Genomic DNA, 19,485 nt, shown 5'->3' with positions numbered 1-19,485 from the left:
CATTCTCACTGGGACTGTAGATGAAAGCATCATCAAATTAGCAAAAATATTTTAAGGAATATTTTGATTCAGGTTAAGCTTAATCACCAACATTAGTGGCATAATGTTGATTATCACCAAAAAAATTAAAATTAAAATAAAATAAAAATGCGATGAAGCACTTACAATGGAAGTGACTGCTGCCCTTTTTTGAAGATTTAAAAGAAATCTGAAGCTTATGATTTTATAAAAGCACTTACAATTATTCGTCTCTTAAAACATATGTAGTATATGAGCTGTAAATTTGTTCTTTTAAGATGTGGTTTGACTCTATTATATATGCTCATGGAACTGTACCTTTGACCCCGACAACATACACATGACATACAGCGTATTCCACTGTAAAAAATGATATGATTAAAAAGTTATGACAACATATGTTTTTACATTGCTTTAACTCATCATACATATTACAAGTTATACAAGATTCAACTCATTTTTTAAGTCAGTTTAATGTAATTTAAGTTGAAATGACTTTAACATCCAAGTTGACTGAACTTAAAAATTTAAGGCAGCAACTTTTTTTTACGGTACAATGAGTACATCCATAATAAAGAAAAATAAAGGAAAAAAACATGAAAATCAACAATTAGCATTATAAGCATTATTTCAGTAAAGATACAGATATAGTAAAGATTTTTCATTGCTCTATGTGCGATGCTTCCAGATGTCAAGTTTTCAAATTCATAAAAAAAATTATGAGAAGAATCATTTACGATCATTGTTTTTTGTGGCATTCCATCATGGCAACGAAATTGTAAAATTGCTTATAACTTCACACAGTTATTTTTATTCACACTAAAATCATCTTAACATGCATATTTACATATTTTGAATATACTTTAAACAGTGAGTATTTTTTTATAATATTTACAAATTGGCCCTATTCACTTTCATTGTAAGTGCCTCACTGTAAGCTTTTTTAAAGAAAATGAGGGACAAGTGGAAATCCATTTTTGTGCTTATCAACATTATGCTACAAATGCTGTGTTTAATCAACAAAAACACAAGTGGCATGAGATGAACTTGTGAATGGTAGTCTTCTGAGTATCAATCAGTCTGCTTTGGACTTGCAGTGGTTAACCAAACGGTCTGCCATGTGTTCATAAATACATATTCTCCTGTAATTAAGCCAATGAGGCATTGGCATACCTGTGTGTCCCCGCAGACTCCGTGTGCCCGCAGAAGCCGACTGGCACGAGCACATTACCAAGGTGACGAAGAGTGCAACCTGCAACTGCCACACTGACCGCCCCCACAGCTGCATCTACAGAGAGACCAGCACAAAGAGAGAGAGAGAGAGAGAGAGAGAGAGCATTGAAAAGTCTACACATGAGTCACAGTCTGCCTCAAGGTTGTGAGAATACGTCAACAGTGTTACCTTTCTGTCCTGTGTTCTCTGATCACTCTCTTCCCTGTAAGCCAGCCATGTCTCCTCCTCTGTCTTCACTTGCTTCCTCAAACAGTGTTAGATCCTGAGAAGACAGAAGGAAGAGGGATGAGGTCGAGTGAAGAAAGAAGCAGTACATGGGTTTCTTCAACAATGGGCACTTCTGGTCTTCTGGGTATTGCGATTTGAAACTCCTCTGAAATACTTTTCAAACTCACTAGTTCATTTAATGTGTCTACTAATAACGGATGTACTGTACATGCATGACAAGAGAACTATTTCATTTTGAAGGGGTATTTTTTCATAATGAGAAAATGTAATTTCCTCCACATCTTAAATCACTGACACAAATGGCTGACACTAACCGCGTTTCCATTACCCTTCAAATTGCGCAAATTGAAATTGCGAAGTGAAAATACGCCCAATGGAAACACGTCAATTTATCGCAAAAAAGTTTTTACGCTCACATGAGGTGTTTTTTACTTACTTTATGATTTTACTTATCGCGAGAGGAAAAAATAAGTTTTAGTCGCATAACATTGGTTAATAGAAACGGCGTCATTTCGCAATAGTTTTTTGTCGACATTTAGAAAAAATCGACACGCCTACTGTTGTTTTGCTAACACTAATTTCATAGATAAAATGTTATTCATCGTAAATACAAACAATTGGATAATATTGTCATACTTTTTTACATAATTTAACAAAATCAAATGACTGACTAGTGATGCACAATAAAAAATATTTTGTTGACCAGTGATATTTACCTTGATTTTTCTTTGTATCCTTCAGACATCAAATATAATTTAACATTTATATTTTTGATATTTTATATCATGCCCTTCAGTGACATTGTTGTCTATTTAAGTACACTAACTTCTGATGTAACTTACACCGTAACTGAGAAACCGTTGTAATTTGTGGGGAAAAAATTATATTTATTTATTATTATTATATTTTCTTCATTATATTTTTTTTCTCTCCATTTTTGTGTTTGGTGTAAAACTATGCCCTATATAAATGTAATTGTTTGTTTGTCAGTGGATGTGGTTAACATATTAAGCATTGATCAAACTTGATTGATTATAATTTCAACATAGAATTAATTGTTTAAATAATGTATGGAGATTTTGGATTGCCTCAGAGAATCTAAATGTTTGTGTTTTTCCTCTGTGTGTAAAATAAAATAACAAAAAAGAATAATAATTCTAATTGCGAATCACAGTTGATTTTGTGGAAAGAAAATATGACATTTTTAAATTGAAAAATTACAATTACAATTAAATTAAATTAAAATAAATGGGCCACATAAGAGCTGATGATATTTAAAAAAAAAGTATGAATTGAAATGATTTATGATTGTCTCACTTTGTAACTAACATAAATTAAATAAAGTATAAAAAATATTAATTAAGACTGCAAGTGTGGTCTAACATCTACACATAAAAGGCATTTGAAAGTAGCAAAAAATAATTTTAAGGGCATAATATGTTTTTCAAAAATGTTACGAGACAAAATGAAAAAAGTATTTGCTAGTTTTAAAAGCAAACCCTAGAACCTAAAAGCTCCCTTTGTTAAAGAAATAACATATATGTGAGAAAATAAAAACAAGAATATGATAATAGAACAGCGCTGATGAAATGTGAGATTGAAAGGAAAGAAATAAAAAAGGCCTGAGATGAGTTGTAAGGTCTGAGGACCGAAAGGGAGAGAGGAATAAAAGTACTGATGGAGCGGAGCAACAGAGAAACAGAGATGGGATGAGCAAAAGAAGGGCAGCTTCAGAGAGGGATATCCATCCACCCTCAGGGCCCGATGCAACCCCTGTTCTTCAAAGGCAACCCCGCACACACACACACACACACACAGGCGCTGAGGCCACAGAGATGGGACTGATATATTGTTTACTGTAGTTCACCTACCCCCGGGCTCAAAGTGATCTCACAACCTCATCACACACTCACAGAGACCACCGATCTTGCAAGTTCAATCACATACACATGCATTCATTTTCTCTTTTTCTCTGCTTCTTTCATATAAGTATAGACATGCCAATACACAGATGCGCATGCGCAGTGAACGTGTCCATAAATAAAAGTTGCTAAGAGCAAAAACGACCAGGTCAAAGTCCTGTTTGACTCTTTTACCTTGATAGTCCGAAGAGAATTACAAAATGAATACTGTTCAAATAACAATTACACACTTCTCCCAGCTCCTATTACCTATTATATATGTGTTTGTGTGTGCATGTGTGCGTGCGTGCGTGCGTGTGTGTGCTTAGTTGTCATAAAAATATGTTTATTACTATTACTATTATTACTTGCATATGACTTGTAATTGTTTTCTAGAGATTTCCCCCATAGATCTAAATGAGGTCACTCTGTCCCCTTGTGGATACACTGAGAATTGCTTTGAATGAAAATGAACCCATGAAAGGAGACATCATCCAGCATTTGCGTGTGTGTGTGTGTGTGTGTGTGTGTGTGTGTGTGTGTGTGTGTGTGTGTGTGTGTGTGTGTGTGTGTGTGTGTGTGTGTGTGTGTGTGTGTGTGTGTGTGTCTAATGATTAGACATGCTAAGCCACAGGCAACAGCACATTGCCCATTCTCTATACACGGACAGACACACAACAGCATTACTAACAGCTTTGTATTCTGATACATTCATTAGCGAAACCCATAACAGAGTGCATTAGGATACACACAAAAGCTGACTACGCACCTTTACACACACACATAAACTGCCGTCCACAGTCATGACATAGTAAATCATCCTGTTATCTTCACACCATTCTTCAGCACAACAACTCTAATTGCCCTAAACTCATGCAAATGCACCTGTATTTTGCACACAGGCGAAAGTGTGTGTGTGGTATTTATTAGTGTATTAACTGAAGGACTCTTCACCAGAACAGACCGAGGTGATCATTAACGTGAAGTGGGGCGGTCTGCGTAGGAAGGTCTGTCAGGAGATTGCTTTGATTTGCATTTGGCTTAACCTTAATGACAAACACAAAGCCATGCACACACTCAGACGCGCACAACCGCGCTTCATTGACATGCAGAGGCTCAAAAACACCACTGACTAAGATAAAGAACTGTGCCCTGCATTTAATGTCTGCATCTCCAGCCCGGATTTCAGCATTAAGTATAAACACACATGCAGGTGAAGTGACACGTTGGGGCACACATCCCAAGGTGGAATACTTGGCCCATTTTCCTGTCGAAAATAAAGCACAGCCCCGACTGTACATACCTGCTAGACGGAGTCATTTAAATTGACCAGTGAATTGTGAATTGAGTTTCCGAGTCTCTCAAAAATAGGGTGCAATAAATGAAATGGACTCCAATATTACATGCCTGGCTGGCTGATGATAATAAAACCCTTTTAGACTTCTTGACATTTGAACTATTGGTTTGTTGATAACTGCTTGTTTACCTATTACTAATGTGACAAGCAAACTGGAAGGAAAGAGTAAAATCGGGTTAAAAATAACTATTTGGGATGTTAAACTGGCTGACTTTTCTGTAGAATTTAATTTTACCTAAAATATATTAGTTATGCTAGATAGCATATCTAATTTTATGCTAATGAAAACTAAGCTGAAAAAACAGCCTGTTCAATGATTCACACTGTCTTTAAAGAGATAGTTCACACACAAATTATAATTCTGTCATTTACTCACCCTCGTGTGGTTCCAAACCTGTATTACTTTCTTTCTTCTGATATTTTAAAGAATGTTGGTAACTAAACAGTTTTGGTGACCACTGACTTCCATTGTATGGACAAAAAACAACAACAACAACACTAAGAGATGTCTCAGAAAATCTCCTTTTACGTTCCACAGAAGACAGATAGTCATACAGTTTTAGAATGACATGAGGGTGTGTAAATGATGATACCATTTCACATCTAATTTTCTAACGCATCTTATAGTTTTTGAGATATGTTGTACTTGCTGTTTGATCAATAGACCTTAGTCAGATAGACGGCATATGAAATTGTACACGGATGAAAATGAGGCTGTGAGGGATAGACTTATGGCCTTAACAGTGCCATGCAATGTATAAATGTATAAAGAGTTTTTATCTTCTAAAAGGCATAATTTTGTCAGCTGAACAATTGGCACCCTGACTAAAGGGGCACATTAGCAACATGGTCTGTTGTCTCAATAGTGTAGTGACGTATGAAGCACAGCTCACACCAAAGTCACTTTCAAACCAACCCTATTTCTGTTGGTCAGCATGGAGAATCCATGTGACCAACTTGAACATGTTGTGACATCTTTCACCCTCATGCAAAACTCTTAATCGCGTGAAATTCACCATGCAGTGGTAATTGTGACCACACTTTAAGGTCTAAAGCAAAGTAGATAACAGTATAACACTATATGACGCCATATATATACGGACAAAAAGATGGATACACCCCAGATTTACAATGTTGCTTGAGAATTTATGACTATGATGGGTGGGTCAGGATTCTCAAATAAACAGTGAAAAGTTTTGAAAGCAATAGAGCAGATGTGTTTACAAGTTTTGGGGAAATCAACCTGCTGATGGCTTACTATAACTTAAATATATTAAAAAGACAGACAGTTCACCCAAAAATGAAAATACTATCATCATTACCTTTCCCTCATATCCTTCCAAACCTGTATGACTCACTTTCTTCTTTGTAAACTCAATGCAATGGCTTTGTAACTCAAGAGAGTCAGCAAACAAAATTGTATGTGGCTGATTGATCATTTTCAAATTGCTTCAATGATATTTGGTGAAAGTCTTTGCTCTACTGTGCTCTGCCAGCCAGTGCTTTATACTCCATTACAGTAGGTGGCAAAAAAACACCTATACATTAATTTGCCAAAAGCCTTTAAAACACTAGAAAAAGCAAGTACAATTTTCTACCATTTCTGCCGCCTACTGGACAGGTGTATAAAGCGCACATTTCTTTATAAGTGAATATTTAATAAATGACCTCCTTTCGTGTGCAGAAGAAATAATGTCATAAGGCTTCAGAAAGACGTGAGAATAAGCAAATTAAGACAGATTTTTCTTTTTTTGAGTGAACTATTTCTTTAAGCTGTATAGAATAAAGTATGACACCCTTTGGCTTTAACTAATTGACTTTTTGCCCTACTTTAAACAAACATTATAATCTAGTATTGCAATCTTATTTTGAATTTTTAAGCTTCACCCAAATGTAACATTTTCCTGTACCCAAAGGAACAACGTACATATGTAAGCGGATTAAGATTATGCTAGTCCTTCCACTACATTGTCTTATTTTATGCCACAGGGTAATACTGTACATGTGAAAGTTGGACCTGGAGATACAATGTGTTTAAAAAAAGTCATCAACTTCCTGTGGTTCTGTCAACTTCCTCATGCCCTGTCACTCTCTCACTCATTTTTGCTCTCTCTCTTTCACAAACACACACACACACACACACACACACTCACACGCAAGCCATTTGCAACAACAGACTTGATCCTAAATACACCATTTCATGCTCCGGGACTCAAACAGAGCAGAAAAATGAATCCCTGCAAAACATCTCTATCTTTCCGACGAGAGGCCCCGCCGAAAATGAGCCCAAACGGCGAGAGGGCCAACAGAAGTTCTTAAAAGCATCTCAGATTTCTGGGAAAATGCACAATATTGAAATGCGGTGGGAGGCAGAGGCCACCGGTGCATTTATCTGGCTTTTCACTGAAACATTTCCAGCCTGCTGCATTCCCACGTCTCCAGGCAATATCAGTGCGTGCGTTTATGTGCACAAGCAACTGCGGGGAAGCTCGCAGTAAAGCTCCGACAGCCAATCCGAATGGACACAGGGAGCTTCCGCACTGCTGACCCTGCCGTATCAGTGTGCTTGCAGATGAGTACATCAGCTCTCACTCAGCCGATATTACTGGAGATAAACAGGCAATTTCACCACCCTGCACTATAAAGCATCTCATTTCAATATGTATTTACAAGTTGGTGTGTGTGTGAGTGTGTGTGCGTGGAGCAGTGGAGCAGTGAGAGATGTCCCTTCTAAGTCTAATCTACAAGACGACAAGACTATATACACTCACCTAAAGGATTATTAGGAACACCTGTTCAATTTCTCATTAATGCAATTATCTAATCAACCAATCACATGGCAGTTGCTTCAATGCATTTAGGGGTGTGGACCTGGTCAAGACAATCTCCTGAACTCCAAACTGAATGTCAGAATGGGAAAGAAAGGTGATTTAAGCAATTTTGAGCGTGGCATGGTTGTTGGTGCCAGACGGGCCGGTCTGAGTATTTCACAATCTGCTCAGTTACTGGGATTTTCACGCAGGGTTTACAAAGAATGGTGTGAAAAGGGAAAAACATCCAGTATGCGGCAGTCCTGTGGAACAGCAGAAGACCCGACCGGGTACCACTCATCTCCACTACAAATAGGAAAAAGAGGCTACAATTTGTACGAGCTCACCAAAATTGGACAGTTGAAGACTGGAAAAATGTTGCCTGGTCTGATGAGTCTCGATTTCTGTTGAGACATTCAGATGGTAGAGTCAGAATTTGGCGTAAACAGAATGAGAACATGGATCCATCATGCCTTGTTACCACTGTGCAGGCTGGTGGTGGTGGTGTAATGGTGTGGGGGATGTTTTCTTGGCACACTTTAGGCCCCTTAGTGCCAATTGGGCATCGTTTAAATGCCACGGCCTACCTGAGCATTGTTTCTGACCATGTCCATCCCTTTATGACCACCATGTACCCATCCTCTGATGGCTACTTCCAGCAGGATAATGCACCATGTCAGAAAGCTCTAATCATTTCAAATTGGTTTCTTGAACATGACAATGAGTTCACTGTACTAAAATGGCCCACACAGTCACCAGATCTCAACCCAATAGAGCATCTTTGGGATGTGGTGGAACGGGAGCTTCGTGCCCTGGATGTGCATCCCACAAATCTCCATCAACTGCAAGATGCTATCCTATCAATATGGGCCAACATTTCTAAAGAATGCTTTCAGCACCTTGTTGAATCATTGCCACTTAGAATTAAGGCAGTTCTGAAGGCGAAAGGGGGTCAAACACAGTATTAGTATGGTGTTCCTAATAATCCTTTAGGTGAGTGTACATTGACTTTTACCATTTACCTTTAACACATTGACACATTCACCCTTTTACACACTAAAGCGCACGCAGATCTAGAAGAAACATCATGACCATGCAAATTGCCCAATCAGATTTTGAATGCAACTTCCAAAAAAAAATATTTCACAAGTTGACCCTTACATAATCGGATATAGTAAAAAGTATGCATATTTGGCGTGCTGTCCGAAGGGAGGGCTCCGAGCTCGTAATTTAGCCAGAACCCAGAGTACTTCCCCCATCCCTGGTTGGGATAGAAAATAGTTAAGCATGAGGAGTTGGGGTGAAGGAGGGATGCTGGAAAATTGTTGTATGTATACATATATAGTATTTTGCTAATTGTAAATTGTATAAGAGTTCAGAATTTGAAATTGGGTCTGCTTGCACACTAAATGAACACTGTTTTGCGACTAGACTGAGTTTTACTTTTATGGAAATACTAATTTGTTAAAGTGTTGTTGTTTTTTTAAGTCTCTCAGGCCTAAAACGTGCATGACTCCACCGATTTTTTATGTATTTAAAAACATATTAATGCAACTTGATTGGCTCATGGCTGGTGACAAATGCAGGTGTTATGATTCCTGTCTTGTGTTCCCCTGGTCATATGTGGACTTTTATGTAATTTCCTGTTTTGACATCATGTTTTGTAGTCCTTTGTAGTTTTTCTCGTTGATTATGGTGCGTTCAAGTCATCTCGTATAGATCGTAATTACGAGTTGAACGCACTTGAACACCACCACAATGTCGTAAATACCAGTGGGGAGCTCGGGATTTTCTTTAAGCCCCGATCTGTACGAGTTGGGGGCGTGTCAGTGAGAAACATGGCGGAATCATGGATGCAACGTCTGTAGTTGACGGTAAATTTTAATTGAGAGAAAAGTGATAGTAAAATATATATCACAATACTTACAGGTATTTAGCAGTGACATTGTAAGGCTTTTTCATTTATAACAAAGTAAGCTTTCAGCACAAAATATGATATCATTGTAATATAACAATTATATAATAAGTATATAATGATACAGTTTGTGTACAGTTTGAATACAGTTCCCCAAAACAGTATTTGTAAGCAGGTGTGCTTCAGGTAGAAAAATCTATCTAAGCAAATCTCTACTGTCAGCTCTATGTTTTTTTGTTTTTTTTGCTTCAAGCCCAAGGGTAATATGATGATAAGGGGTCCTAAGTTTAAAGTTACAGAAGAATTGATCTTCATTGCACTTAAGTCCCATCCACAGCCTGTTGCTCAGACTGGATTCACAGTCCCCAAGATCCAATGACTCCGCCAGACAGTTTTTTTTTCCCTCTCTTCCATTTCCTCACAGACCCAGCAAAAAGAAATATCTGTAACCAGAGTCTTTCCTTCCAGGACTTTGTGCGCGTGTGCGAAGATGCTTGCCTTATAACTTTAAAAAATCACTCCTCATAAGATTTCAACACATCACATTTAAACCCTCTGAATTAGATGTGGAGTTAATACTAAGCTGAAGTTCAGAGCTCACAGCTCATTTAGCGAGGTGTTGCTTCTCACGGCAGTGTCTTGAGACAGCCCAGACGCTCTTAACTGTCCAATTAGCTTTGCTCTGATGTACTAGTTCAATGAAGATATGCATGATGACCTCATTTTAACTAAATTAGATGCTTCACTGCTTCATTTGTTCATTCACAAGCTGCGGCTTTTGTATTCAGCCCATATATTCATTTTAAACAAATTGTTTAATTTGTACTGTATATGACTGCTTGTGCTTTTGGTTACTTTTTGTGGCAAAAATTACTGAAAAATGTCATCAGTGTCACGTTCAGAGGCTGTTTTTGCCCTGTTTTGATCCTGTCTGAGTTCCATTGTTAGTTTTCAAGGATGTTAATTAGTTCTGATTAGTTTCCTAGGTTAGCTTTCCTAGATTAGTGACTCTGTTCAGCTGTTTGTCATCAGTTACCCTTGTTTGCTCCTATATAAGTCCTGAGTTCCTGTTTCCAGTATTATTCAATGTTGAGATGGTTGTGTTTTTGTTATCTCCTGGGTGTTCTTCTTTGTGGAATTATTAAAGAGTTATTCATTTAAATTCTCCTTTGTCGTGGGCTTGACTACAACCAGTCTGTGACACTCAGACATTAGCCAAACCATTTTGTATAGGTCCTCAAAAGGAACAACGAATCACAAAAGACTAAATAATGTCTTCATTAATTTCTAAAAATACCTTTTATAAGGTCTGTATTAAAACAATTATTATAATTTCTAATTAGAATTAATTATGAACAGGAGAATGAAGTCCTCCATTAGATTTCACTGTGTGTGTTGAATGATAAATCTAGACAGGTTCATGTGTGCTTTATGAAAGTATAGTGTGACTACTACAGCACTTGCAGGCTAATAAATGTTTTGCCCCAAAGCAGTACAATCTGCTACATTACTATGCTCCTCTCAAACATATTACACACACAAGAAAAAAATTTTTTTACAATTGCACCATTTACCACCTGACAGCATTGTGCACCAACATCTCTCAGCCATCTGTCCGACTCTAAAACATCTTACCATCAGTTCAGCACACAAGTAAAAATCATCTTTGAAAAGTTACTTTACAGTGTCTGAAATTTTGTACATTGGATCCGAAATTAGACTTCACCATGACCATTAGGGCAAAAAATTATAAGTGAGATCTCTTTATTATCTTAATTGTTAGACATGTTAGACAGCAAAATGGTTAACTAGAAAAAAAAGCAAGTCCTCCTCCAGTTTCTGTCCTAAAAAAGAGATATTAACATAATAACTTGAATATTTATCCTCAAATTCGTCCAAAATCACAATTTAAATTTTATTTTATAAAGCTCTAAACTTCTATTTTAAGTCAAAAAAATTCGAAATTGTTTTGTACGTAATTTTAGGAGAAACAATCTGAGACAAAGATGATGCTTAAATGAGTCAGAACTGGGAACCAAGTAACCACTGAGCAAATAAAAGAAAAAGTTTAAGGGGACACTGAGAATCCCAATAGCCGAATATCAATACAGAATGAAGACTTGACTGGGGGAAAGACCCCAAGCCAAAAATCTGTAGAAACACAAAACCATTCATGGATCTGTGGATTAGTGTAAAGTCTACTGACAGCATATCTAAAATATAACTTTTTGCCCATTCTGATCTGTCTCATAGATTTAAAAAAATGATTAACCACATGAAGGAAACAAAAGTCAGAAAGTGTGCAGCAGTACAAACCAAACAGTCTGTCACCATATTCTACTTGTGTCCTCTTTCTCTTTCTCTTTCTCTCTGTGATAAATGCACTGCTCTTTTTTATTGTCCCTGTGTTTGGTGACCCTTGACACTATGTCCTGTTTGGAAGTGGATTTGGACAATCAATGAGATTGGTCCGCCGCTGTCGGAGCCGGGGTCTTTCTCCTTGTCCTCATCCCTGCAAAGGCGTGCTGAGGCCGGCCACTGTCCCGATTATCTCACACCCCTCTATCGCTAATGCCCAGACTCCTGCAGGCTGCCGCGTAATTATAATAATGACTAAACGTGCCAGGCGTGCAAAGAGATCGGCCGAAGGAGAAAGGGGGAACGGAGATGGGAAAAGAAAAAAGGAGAGAAAGAGCAAGTGAGTGTGATCAATTGTTAATTTTACAAAGTCACTGAGATGTGTCAGCGGTGTCAATAAGTGAATTAATTTGTCTCTGGGGCTCTGGAGTGTAACACCGTATTGCCTTGTTCCCTCAGGAGCGCGGCCGTCTAACCCCTCGTACTTATTCTCCCTTTTACACACACTGGCTTTTATACACATCAGGACACACACACACTCAAACCAAACTCCCAAGTTACTCTGCACAGAGAAAAATCTTTGGATTTACAGTTCTCATACAATGGTGTCATGTCAGTAATATTGTTGAATATTAAGTGTCCCCAACTAAGCAACCTAGAGGCGACAGTGGCACGGAAACCAGGCTCAGCCAGTGGGACAGTTCTCCTCTGGCCAACAAACAAACACTGTATGATTATGATTCAGGCGGCATCACGGGTCAAAAGTCAAATTGGGATCGGAACATTCAAACAATTAATCCAGTTCCATCTGGTTGAAGATCGGTTTCATCACGCCGGTATGGAAATGGGTTCTGTCAGCTTTATTTCTATCGTCTCTTAGCTGTAGTATAATCAGTGTAACGCATGGCCTTGAGTGTCTCATTGCTTTAATAAATCAGACTTAATGCTTTAAACACCTTACAATGCACAAAGATGCTCTCACTCGACTGCAGTGAACAAACCAATGTAGTTAATCACACAGACAATAAAGCTATCCATCATTCGGATTAATCATAACCATTACAAACGCAGACACACAAAGAGGTGTAAACTTGCACACACAAACACAAACAGTTTATAGACTCCACCTGTGTATATATATATATAGATATATATAGACCCTAGTAGGTCACACTTTATATTAGGTGTCTTTAACTACTATGTACTTACATAAAAAAAATGATTTTTAGATACAATGTACTTGCTGTTTTCATGTTGTATTGCAAAACACTTTTGCTGCTATTGAGGAGGGATACGGGTAAGGTTAAAGACAGGTTTGGTGGTATGACTAGGTTTATGGGTGCGTTAAGGTTTAAGGGTCAAAATTGTAATTATAGATGTAATTACAAAAATGAATTACAGCTGTAATTATATGCAGGTATTTTAAAAATATAAGTACAATGTAAAAACATTAATGTACACAATAAGTGTATTTCATATGTACACAATAAGTGTATATCATATCAAATGATTAGTTTAAATGTTACATAGTAGTTAAAGACACTTAATATAGTGGGACCGTTTGTTAAATGTGTCTGGTTTTCGTGCCTCTTCATAAAAGTGCATGAATTGTTATGTATTGAAGCACATTTTAATACAGCTTGAATGGCTCAAGGTCTGTACTCTGGTGACAAATGCATGTGTCAGATGATGTATTTTCATCAAAACCGCATTTGTCATCAGGTGTGCGTAAAAGCCTAGACACATGCAGTTTATAGACTCTCCACCTCTTGAGATTTCAATCCTCACAATAGGTTTGAAAGCTCATACGAGCCACTGAAAAGACAAAACGGGTTTATCGATAGAGATTGTTGTGAGCTGGCTGAGAATCTGTACAATTGAAAAGCAACATTTTGGTTCCATTTGCTTGGGCCACAAAAGCACTTAAAGCCGCCCACAAAACTGATGCACATTTAATAGCTTATTCTTTTCGTTCAGAGTTGTAACCTGAATACTGAAGGCATTGCTTTACCTTATGCCAACGCAACCCAATCCACTAGAGGACACAGTAAAAAATTATATGATCAATAATTTATGACAATATATGTTTTTACATTGCTTTAACTCATCAAAATAAGTTAACCAATTAGTTATACAAGATTCAACTCGTTTTCAGTTTAATGTAATTTAAGTTGAAATGATTTAAATATCCAAGTTGATTATACTTAAAAATGTAAGGCAGCAACTTTTTCTTTTACAGTGTAGGGTTTGGGGTTATAATGTTAGGGGTGTGTGTGTGTGTGTGTGTGTGTGTGTGTGTGTGTTTGTCTGGCTTCTGGTGTGGTAACACCTCAACATATTTGAATTTAAATCTGACAGCTCTCACTGACACTGCTCAGATCAGACTGAAGTGCATGCCTATCCAATGTATCCCATGCTAAAGCCAAAGAGCTTTTTCCTTTAGCCTGTTATTTAAAGCAAATCCCACTGAAATGGGTGTCATCCATTCTGAGTGGAATAAACCAATCCAAACCGCCACTCACTGCAGAAAAGCAGGAGGGCTTCGACGCTGTTTAATACCATCAGGACAGACAGTGAAAATTGTAAAGCTATGTCAATGAGAAAAAAATATGATTGAAGAGATAATGGATAGGATGAGCCAGTACCATTACAAAAAAAGTATTATGGTGCAGTCAAGGTATCAGATGGTACATTTGATATAAACCATGTTACTGAATTATTATATTCATATAGTATGTGCATACTGCAAGGTATTTCAAATAATATCATGTACAAAAATCATGGTCATGCTGTACCACCCTGAATTTATTATTATTTATTTTTTTGCAAATGTGTACGTTATGTACTATTTACTAAGGTTTTTTCAAATCTCCATATACATATACCATAAGATTCTTTCCAGACAAAACTTATCAAGTATTGACGTGTTTGAGAATTAACCTGCATATTACACAGCTACTCACTAAATAAATAACTAAATAGAAATGAAAATGATGAGTTAAAATTATTTTAGATTTTTTTTTTTTATATAATATAGGCTATTACTGTAGAATTTGGTTACTATCCTAAAAGCTGTCATCCTAAAAGTACAATATAGCCTAATGAGCAAAACAATTAACCAAGCAACAACACGAACAGCGCAGTAATATTTAATCTTCTGAGGTCATTTTCACTGCAGTCAATAACTGAGATGCAAGATGCTGCCAGTTGCGTCTGTATGAAACAAGAAAGAGCAAGTCCACGGTGTGAACATGAAAGTGCTGGTTTCAGTTATCCGGATGAGTCTGATACAGCGTTGATATGGACAACAGTGAATTTTTGAAAATATCTGTTTCCTATGCGAATCCTAAACAAACTTGCTTTAGTATTTTATAGCTCTGATGTATTTTTGCGCTTTCAACTCTCTTTCCCTTAAACTTTTTTGTTGAATAATGTGCCCTCTCAGACCTCCCTTGTTTTATAAGGTTTCAGGGCCAAGTGGTGTGAAGTGACTACGTGAGAGAGGGGAAAATACGAAAGAGTCTCCCGAGGCCCGACTCCCTCCAGTATCTCTGTTTTTCACTGTCAGCACTCGCGGAGCCCCGGTATTGAGACCTGCGTCCAGCGGAGCATTGAGGTTTGTGAGGGAAAGAAGAATGAGCGAACTGGGGGAGAAAATGGCCATCAGGGACAATCTCATTTACAGATGAGAGACTTTCCCATCACTGCCTTCTGTTCCTCATGAATCTCTCACTCTGTCTCTCCCTCCATCATTAATTTCTTTCTAACCCCTTTCGATTTATATGGCTCCCTCCTTCTCTTTAATGACCCTCCCACCATCTCTCTTTGTGTGATGCTCTCTCACTCTGCCTCTCCCCGGTCCTTGTCCGTTCTAAGAGCATCCATCCATCACGGCAGAACAGAGTGGATTGGCTAATGCCAGCTCAGAGCTCAGAGAGCAGATCTGACCAGCTGAGCTGCTCACAATCCGTGCCTTATCTATCAGAGATCCCCTCGAGCGTCCCTCGTTCCCCCTCTCCAACCCACCACACCCCTCCCTCCCTCCCTCCCTCGAATATGAACACGACTCGTCCTCCCATGCATATACTTACTAAATGAGAACTATATATATATATATATGTATATAGTCAAACCAAAATTTATTCAGACACCTTCAATGTTTCTCACATTAGTATAGTTTATTCGCTATAGTTTAGAAATGGTAATAAAATATGACAAGAACTTGTTCTTAGTTATCAAATCAGTTGATATTTCACTGGTTTTGGCCATCCTTCTGTTAGACTGTCTCACAAATGAATTAGGCTGAATAGCTGTCAGCTGTTAAATTTAACTACACAATTAGATAATACCAATTTAGGTCGACCAATTACCAAGCAATGCTTAATTCTGTTCAGTCTGTGGTGTAAAAAGGTCGCATTAGCAATTAAAGGAAAACACTTAAGCAAAACATGGTCAGGTCAAAGTGTCTGAATAATTTTTGGTCCCAAATTTTTATACATTTTACTGGTAGTCCACTGTATGAAAATTTGTTGGGTATAATATGTCACAGTTTACTTTATTCTGCTATCCTCACTTACATACAGTAAATGCACAATAGTGTAAAATTATTAAATTATATCTGGTGTCTGAAAATATTTTGCTTTGACTATATATATGTGTGTGTGTGTGTGTGTGTGTGTGTGTGTGTGTGTGTGTGTGTGTGTATGCCTTATAATGTGTTTCTAAAGGTAATTATTTGAAAACCTAGCCTAAATATCAAAATCAACTGCAATTGTATTAGGGTTTATTAATAAAAGATTGATGCTGGAAGTAATTTTGTTGTCATGTGAAAAGAAAAGAAAAGAAAAGAAAAGAAAAGAAAAGAAAAGAAAAGAAAAGAAAAGAAAAGAAAAGAAAAGAGAGCGATGCAGGTTACGAGTTAATGCTAAGACACAGAACTGACATCAAGAGGGGAAACCAATCGACTGCAGGCAGCCGCCCAGATGTGCTCTTCCACGGTGCACATGCTCTCTCTCTCTCTCTCTCTCTCTCTGTCTCTCACACCCTCTTTCTCTCCTACATCTCGCTCAAAGGGAACACTGTGATTCAAGGCCCAAATGAAAGGGATGACTGTGTGCGTGACAGAGTTGGAAAAACACATGTGTAGCTCTTCTTACGCACAGGTTTCATTGAGCAATCTCCGCAAGGCTCAGCTGTGCTGCTTGGATGTTAATGTGAGTGTCGATGACAATTAAGTCGCGTTACAATTCTCGCCCAACCTCGGCTGAACTAATGACACGACTGTCTCTGCAGCGCGCCGCGGAGGAAGCGAAACAAAGGGGGAATAATTAATCGCTTTCAATACTTATTGGACAGAACAAATGGCAGGGAAGCGGGAAAGGGGTGGAGATGAAGATGAAGAGCAATTGTTACATGATGTGATGAGGTTGGTGCGTTTAGTCCAGGCGGCACTTAGCGCTTCAGCCGCGCAGCTCTATTCCTTCTCCATTGAGAGAGCATTCAAAGCGCGTGAAAAGCGCCAGATCAGCGAATCGCTGTTTCGATAGGTGCTAATAAGCAGCTCAAAAACCCAAACTGATCGCTCATTAAGTCTCCTTACGCACCATTCATACAGTGTGGGAATACAATGGCTTCAAGGTGGGGCGACTATTAAAAAGAATAAGTAAATCATTGATTAATGTAAATGTAATTTTTCGTGCGCATCTGTCGAGGTTCATCTCGCGCTGCGCAAACTGCAATCTGTACTCGCCACTAGCGCGGTGTAATTATCTAAAATATTTTTTTAAAGTTTATTTGTGATATGCAAATCTATGATGAAGTCATATTTGTCACGTTTTATGTAAGCCAGGAAAACCGATCGCGATGGAAAGCGCGCGACGCGGGGTGTTGTTATGGTTACCTCATCTGGCAAACGCGACTTTGTTTCCGTCTGTTTAGCGAAAGGTTAAAATACGCAGTCTGGCTAACGTGTGATCTAACTTTTATCACTACTTGTTTTAAACCCCTTATGCTATTTACATGAGTGGGGGGAAATTGTAGTTATACTTTTTCTTTAACTGAGAAGTAGAACTTTAAGTGCGTCGTTAAGGGTGGTTAAAGGTCCAAAGATGTTGAATAAAGGCCGAAATTATGTCCAATATCCTCAGGAGATTGTCGCCTCCAATTGTGCGCAAATACTGCCAAACATGGAAATTGCGCATCATCTTGTAGATGCGCTAAAAGTTAGGCTATTTAACATTTCTGAACAACAAATGGCAGCGCGCGTTACGTGGATCATCATAAAGGATCTCTGTCGCTCTCACTTATTTGTTGTGCTCCAGAAGGATGTATATGTATTGTGTATTCATAGATCATCTGGTTTGAGGTCTAAGCCGCATGCACTGCCACCATGCAACATGTGAACGCCATTGGAACAAGAAGAGGAGGAGGAGGAGGAGGAAGAATAACTAGTGGGAGGCGCTCATTTAGTCACACTGTACTCAGATCATTTGTTAAGAATATTGTTTTAATATAAAATAAAAGGCCCGCATAAAGTTATGCCTGTTCAATTTAAGATTGTCACGTGGCATGCGCAGACTGCAGAGGATCGTTTTAAATGACTTTTAACAATTATGTTCGTGTTTGTAATGCTCAAGATGCATTCACACTATTTATTAAATATCCCTTTGACTCGGATATATTGCAAAAATGGATACAAAAAAGATCCGTTTAAGTTGCACCCATTGGACTTAATTTACGAACGTTTTTACGTGCTACAGATAACGATGCTTTTGGGAAAGCGCGCTACTTTCGTGCGACTCACGCTCTGCTTAGCGTTAATGGAAACCCAACCAATATCAATTTGCAGCCAACAACTAATCAATGTCATAGTTTAAGCTGAAGACTGGCCCAAAATAGAGAATGAAAAGCAGTTTACCTCCGTTTATGAAAGCGAGGTCATTCTCCTTGCTTCAAATGTGACAGGAGTCTGAAGACAGATGTTTGTTTTAAACGAGCTCACTTTCTACTAACTCCAGCCAAGCTCGAACTCGATAGCCGCCTGTCCATCACACGGAGAGCGAAACGGAGAGTTCATGAACCGAATTTGCCCATTATTTTGCGAATCTCTTCGCCAAACATCACCGACGGGATGAACGAGAGAGGACGAAAAAGAAAAAGCGAAAAGCACCGTTAGCGATTGAATCTCAGAAAAGAAGTGCGTAAATCCATATGGAGGTTAGTAGACTAATGGCCTTATAATGTTCCAGACATGCTTGTTAGGTTATTAACAGCTGTCTTCCTGCGGAACCGCTGGGACTGTGAGTGATGAGGAAGTCTGCGATGATAACTGCGCCTCGCACACTCCTCCCGAGCTGCGATCGATTTGACAAGAGAACTGCGAACTTGCCTTGCTTATTCCGCGCACGTGCGTCGGCTGCACCCCCGCCCCGCGCGCGCGATCTTTCAAGTATCCACGCTAACTGATGTCATAGCTTACAAGTGTTGAAGTGAGCGGCTGTATTATAACGACACCCTGGCAAAAAAGTGAGTGGAAAGGTTTTTAATTGTTTTACACTTACAACCTGCCCTGCTTCGAAGCGCAGTCTGGTTTTTACCATGCGCAAGCACAGGTTAATCCTTTAAAGATCGATTTAGTCTATTTCGTTCAGTCTCATAGCCTGGAT

The 19,485-nt window shown here is 38.4% G+C and overlaps 1 protein-coding gene across 1 annotated transcript in view; it reads right to left on the bottom strand.

Moving 5' to 3' along the window:
* tafa4b (TAFA chemokine like family member 4b) overlaps positions 1-19,128 on the bottom strand; it is a 62,473-nt gene extending 43,345 nt beyond the window's left edge. The window contains exons 1-3 of the mRNA XM_084100994.1: positions 18,738-19,128; positions 1,421-1,514; positions 1,192-1,306 (exon numbers count right to left, since the gene is read on the bottom strand). Coding sequence (XP_083957120.1) covers positions 1,192-1,306 — 115 coding nt within the window. The 5' untranslated portion in view covers positions 1,421-1,514; positions 18,738-19,128. The remainder of the gene's footprint in view (positions 1-1,191; positions 1,307-1,420; positions 1,515-18,737) is intronic.
* Positions 19,129-19,485: the final 357 nt, after the last annotated feature.

This window comes from Abramis brama (genome assembly GCF_963993115.1).
Source record: "Abramis brama genome assembly, chromosome: 23".
Taxonomy (NCBI): Eukaryota; Metazoa; Chordata; class Actinopteri; order Cypriniformes; family Leuciscidae; genus Abramis; species Abramis brama.
Note: the sequence above shows the minus strand (reverse complement) of the source record. Positions and strands in the feature narration are given on the sequence as shown.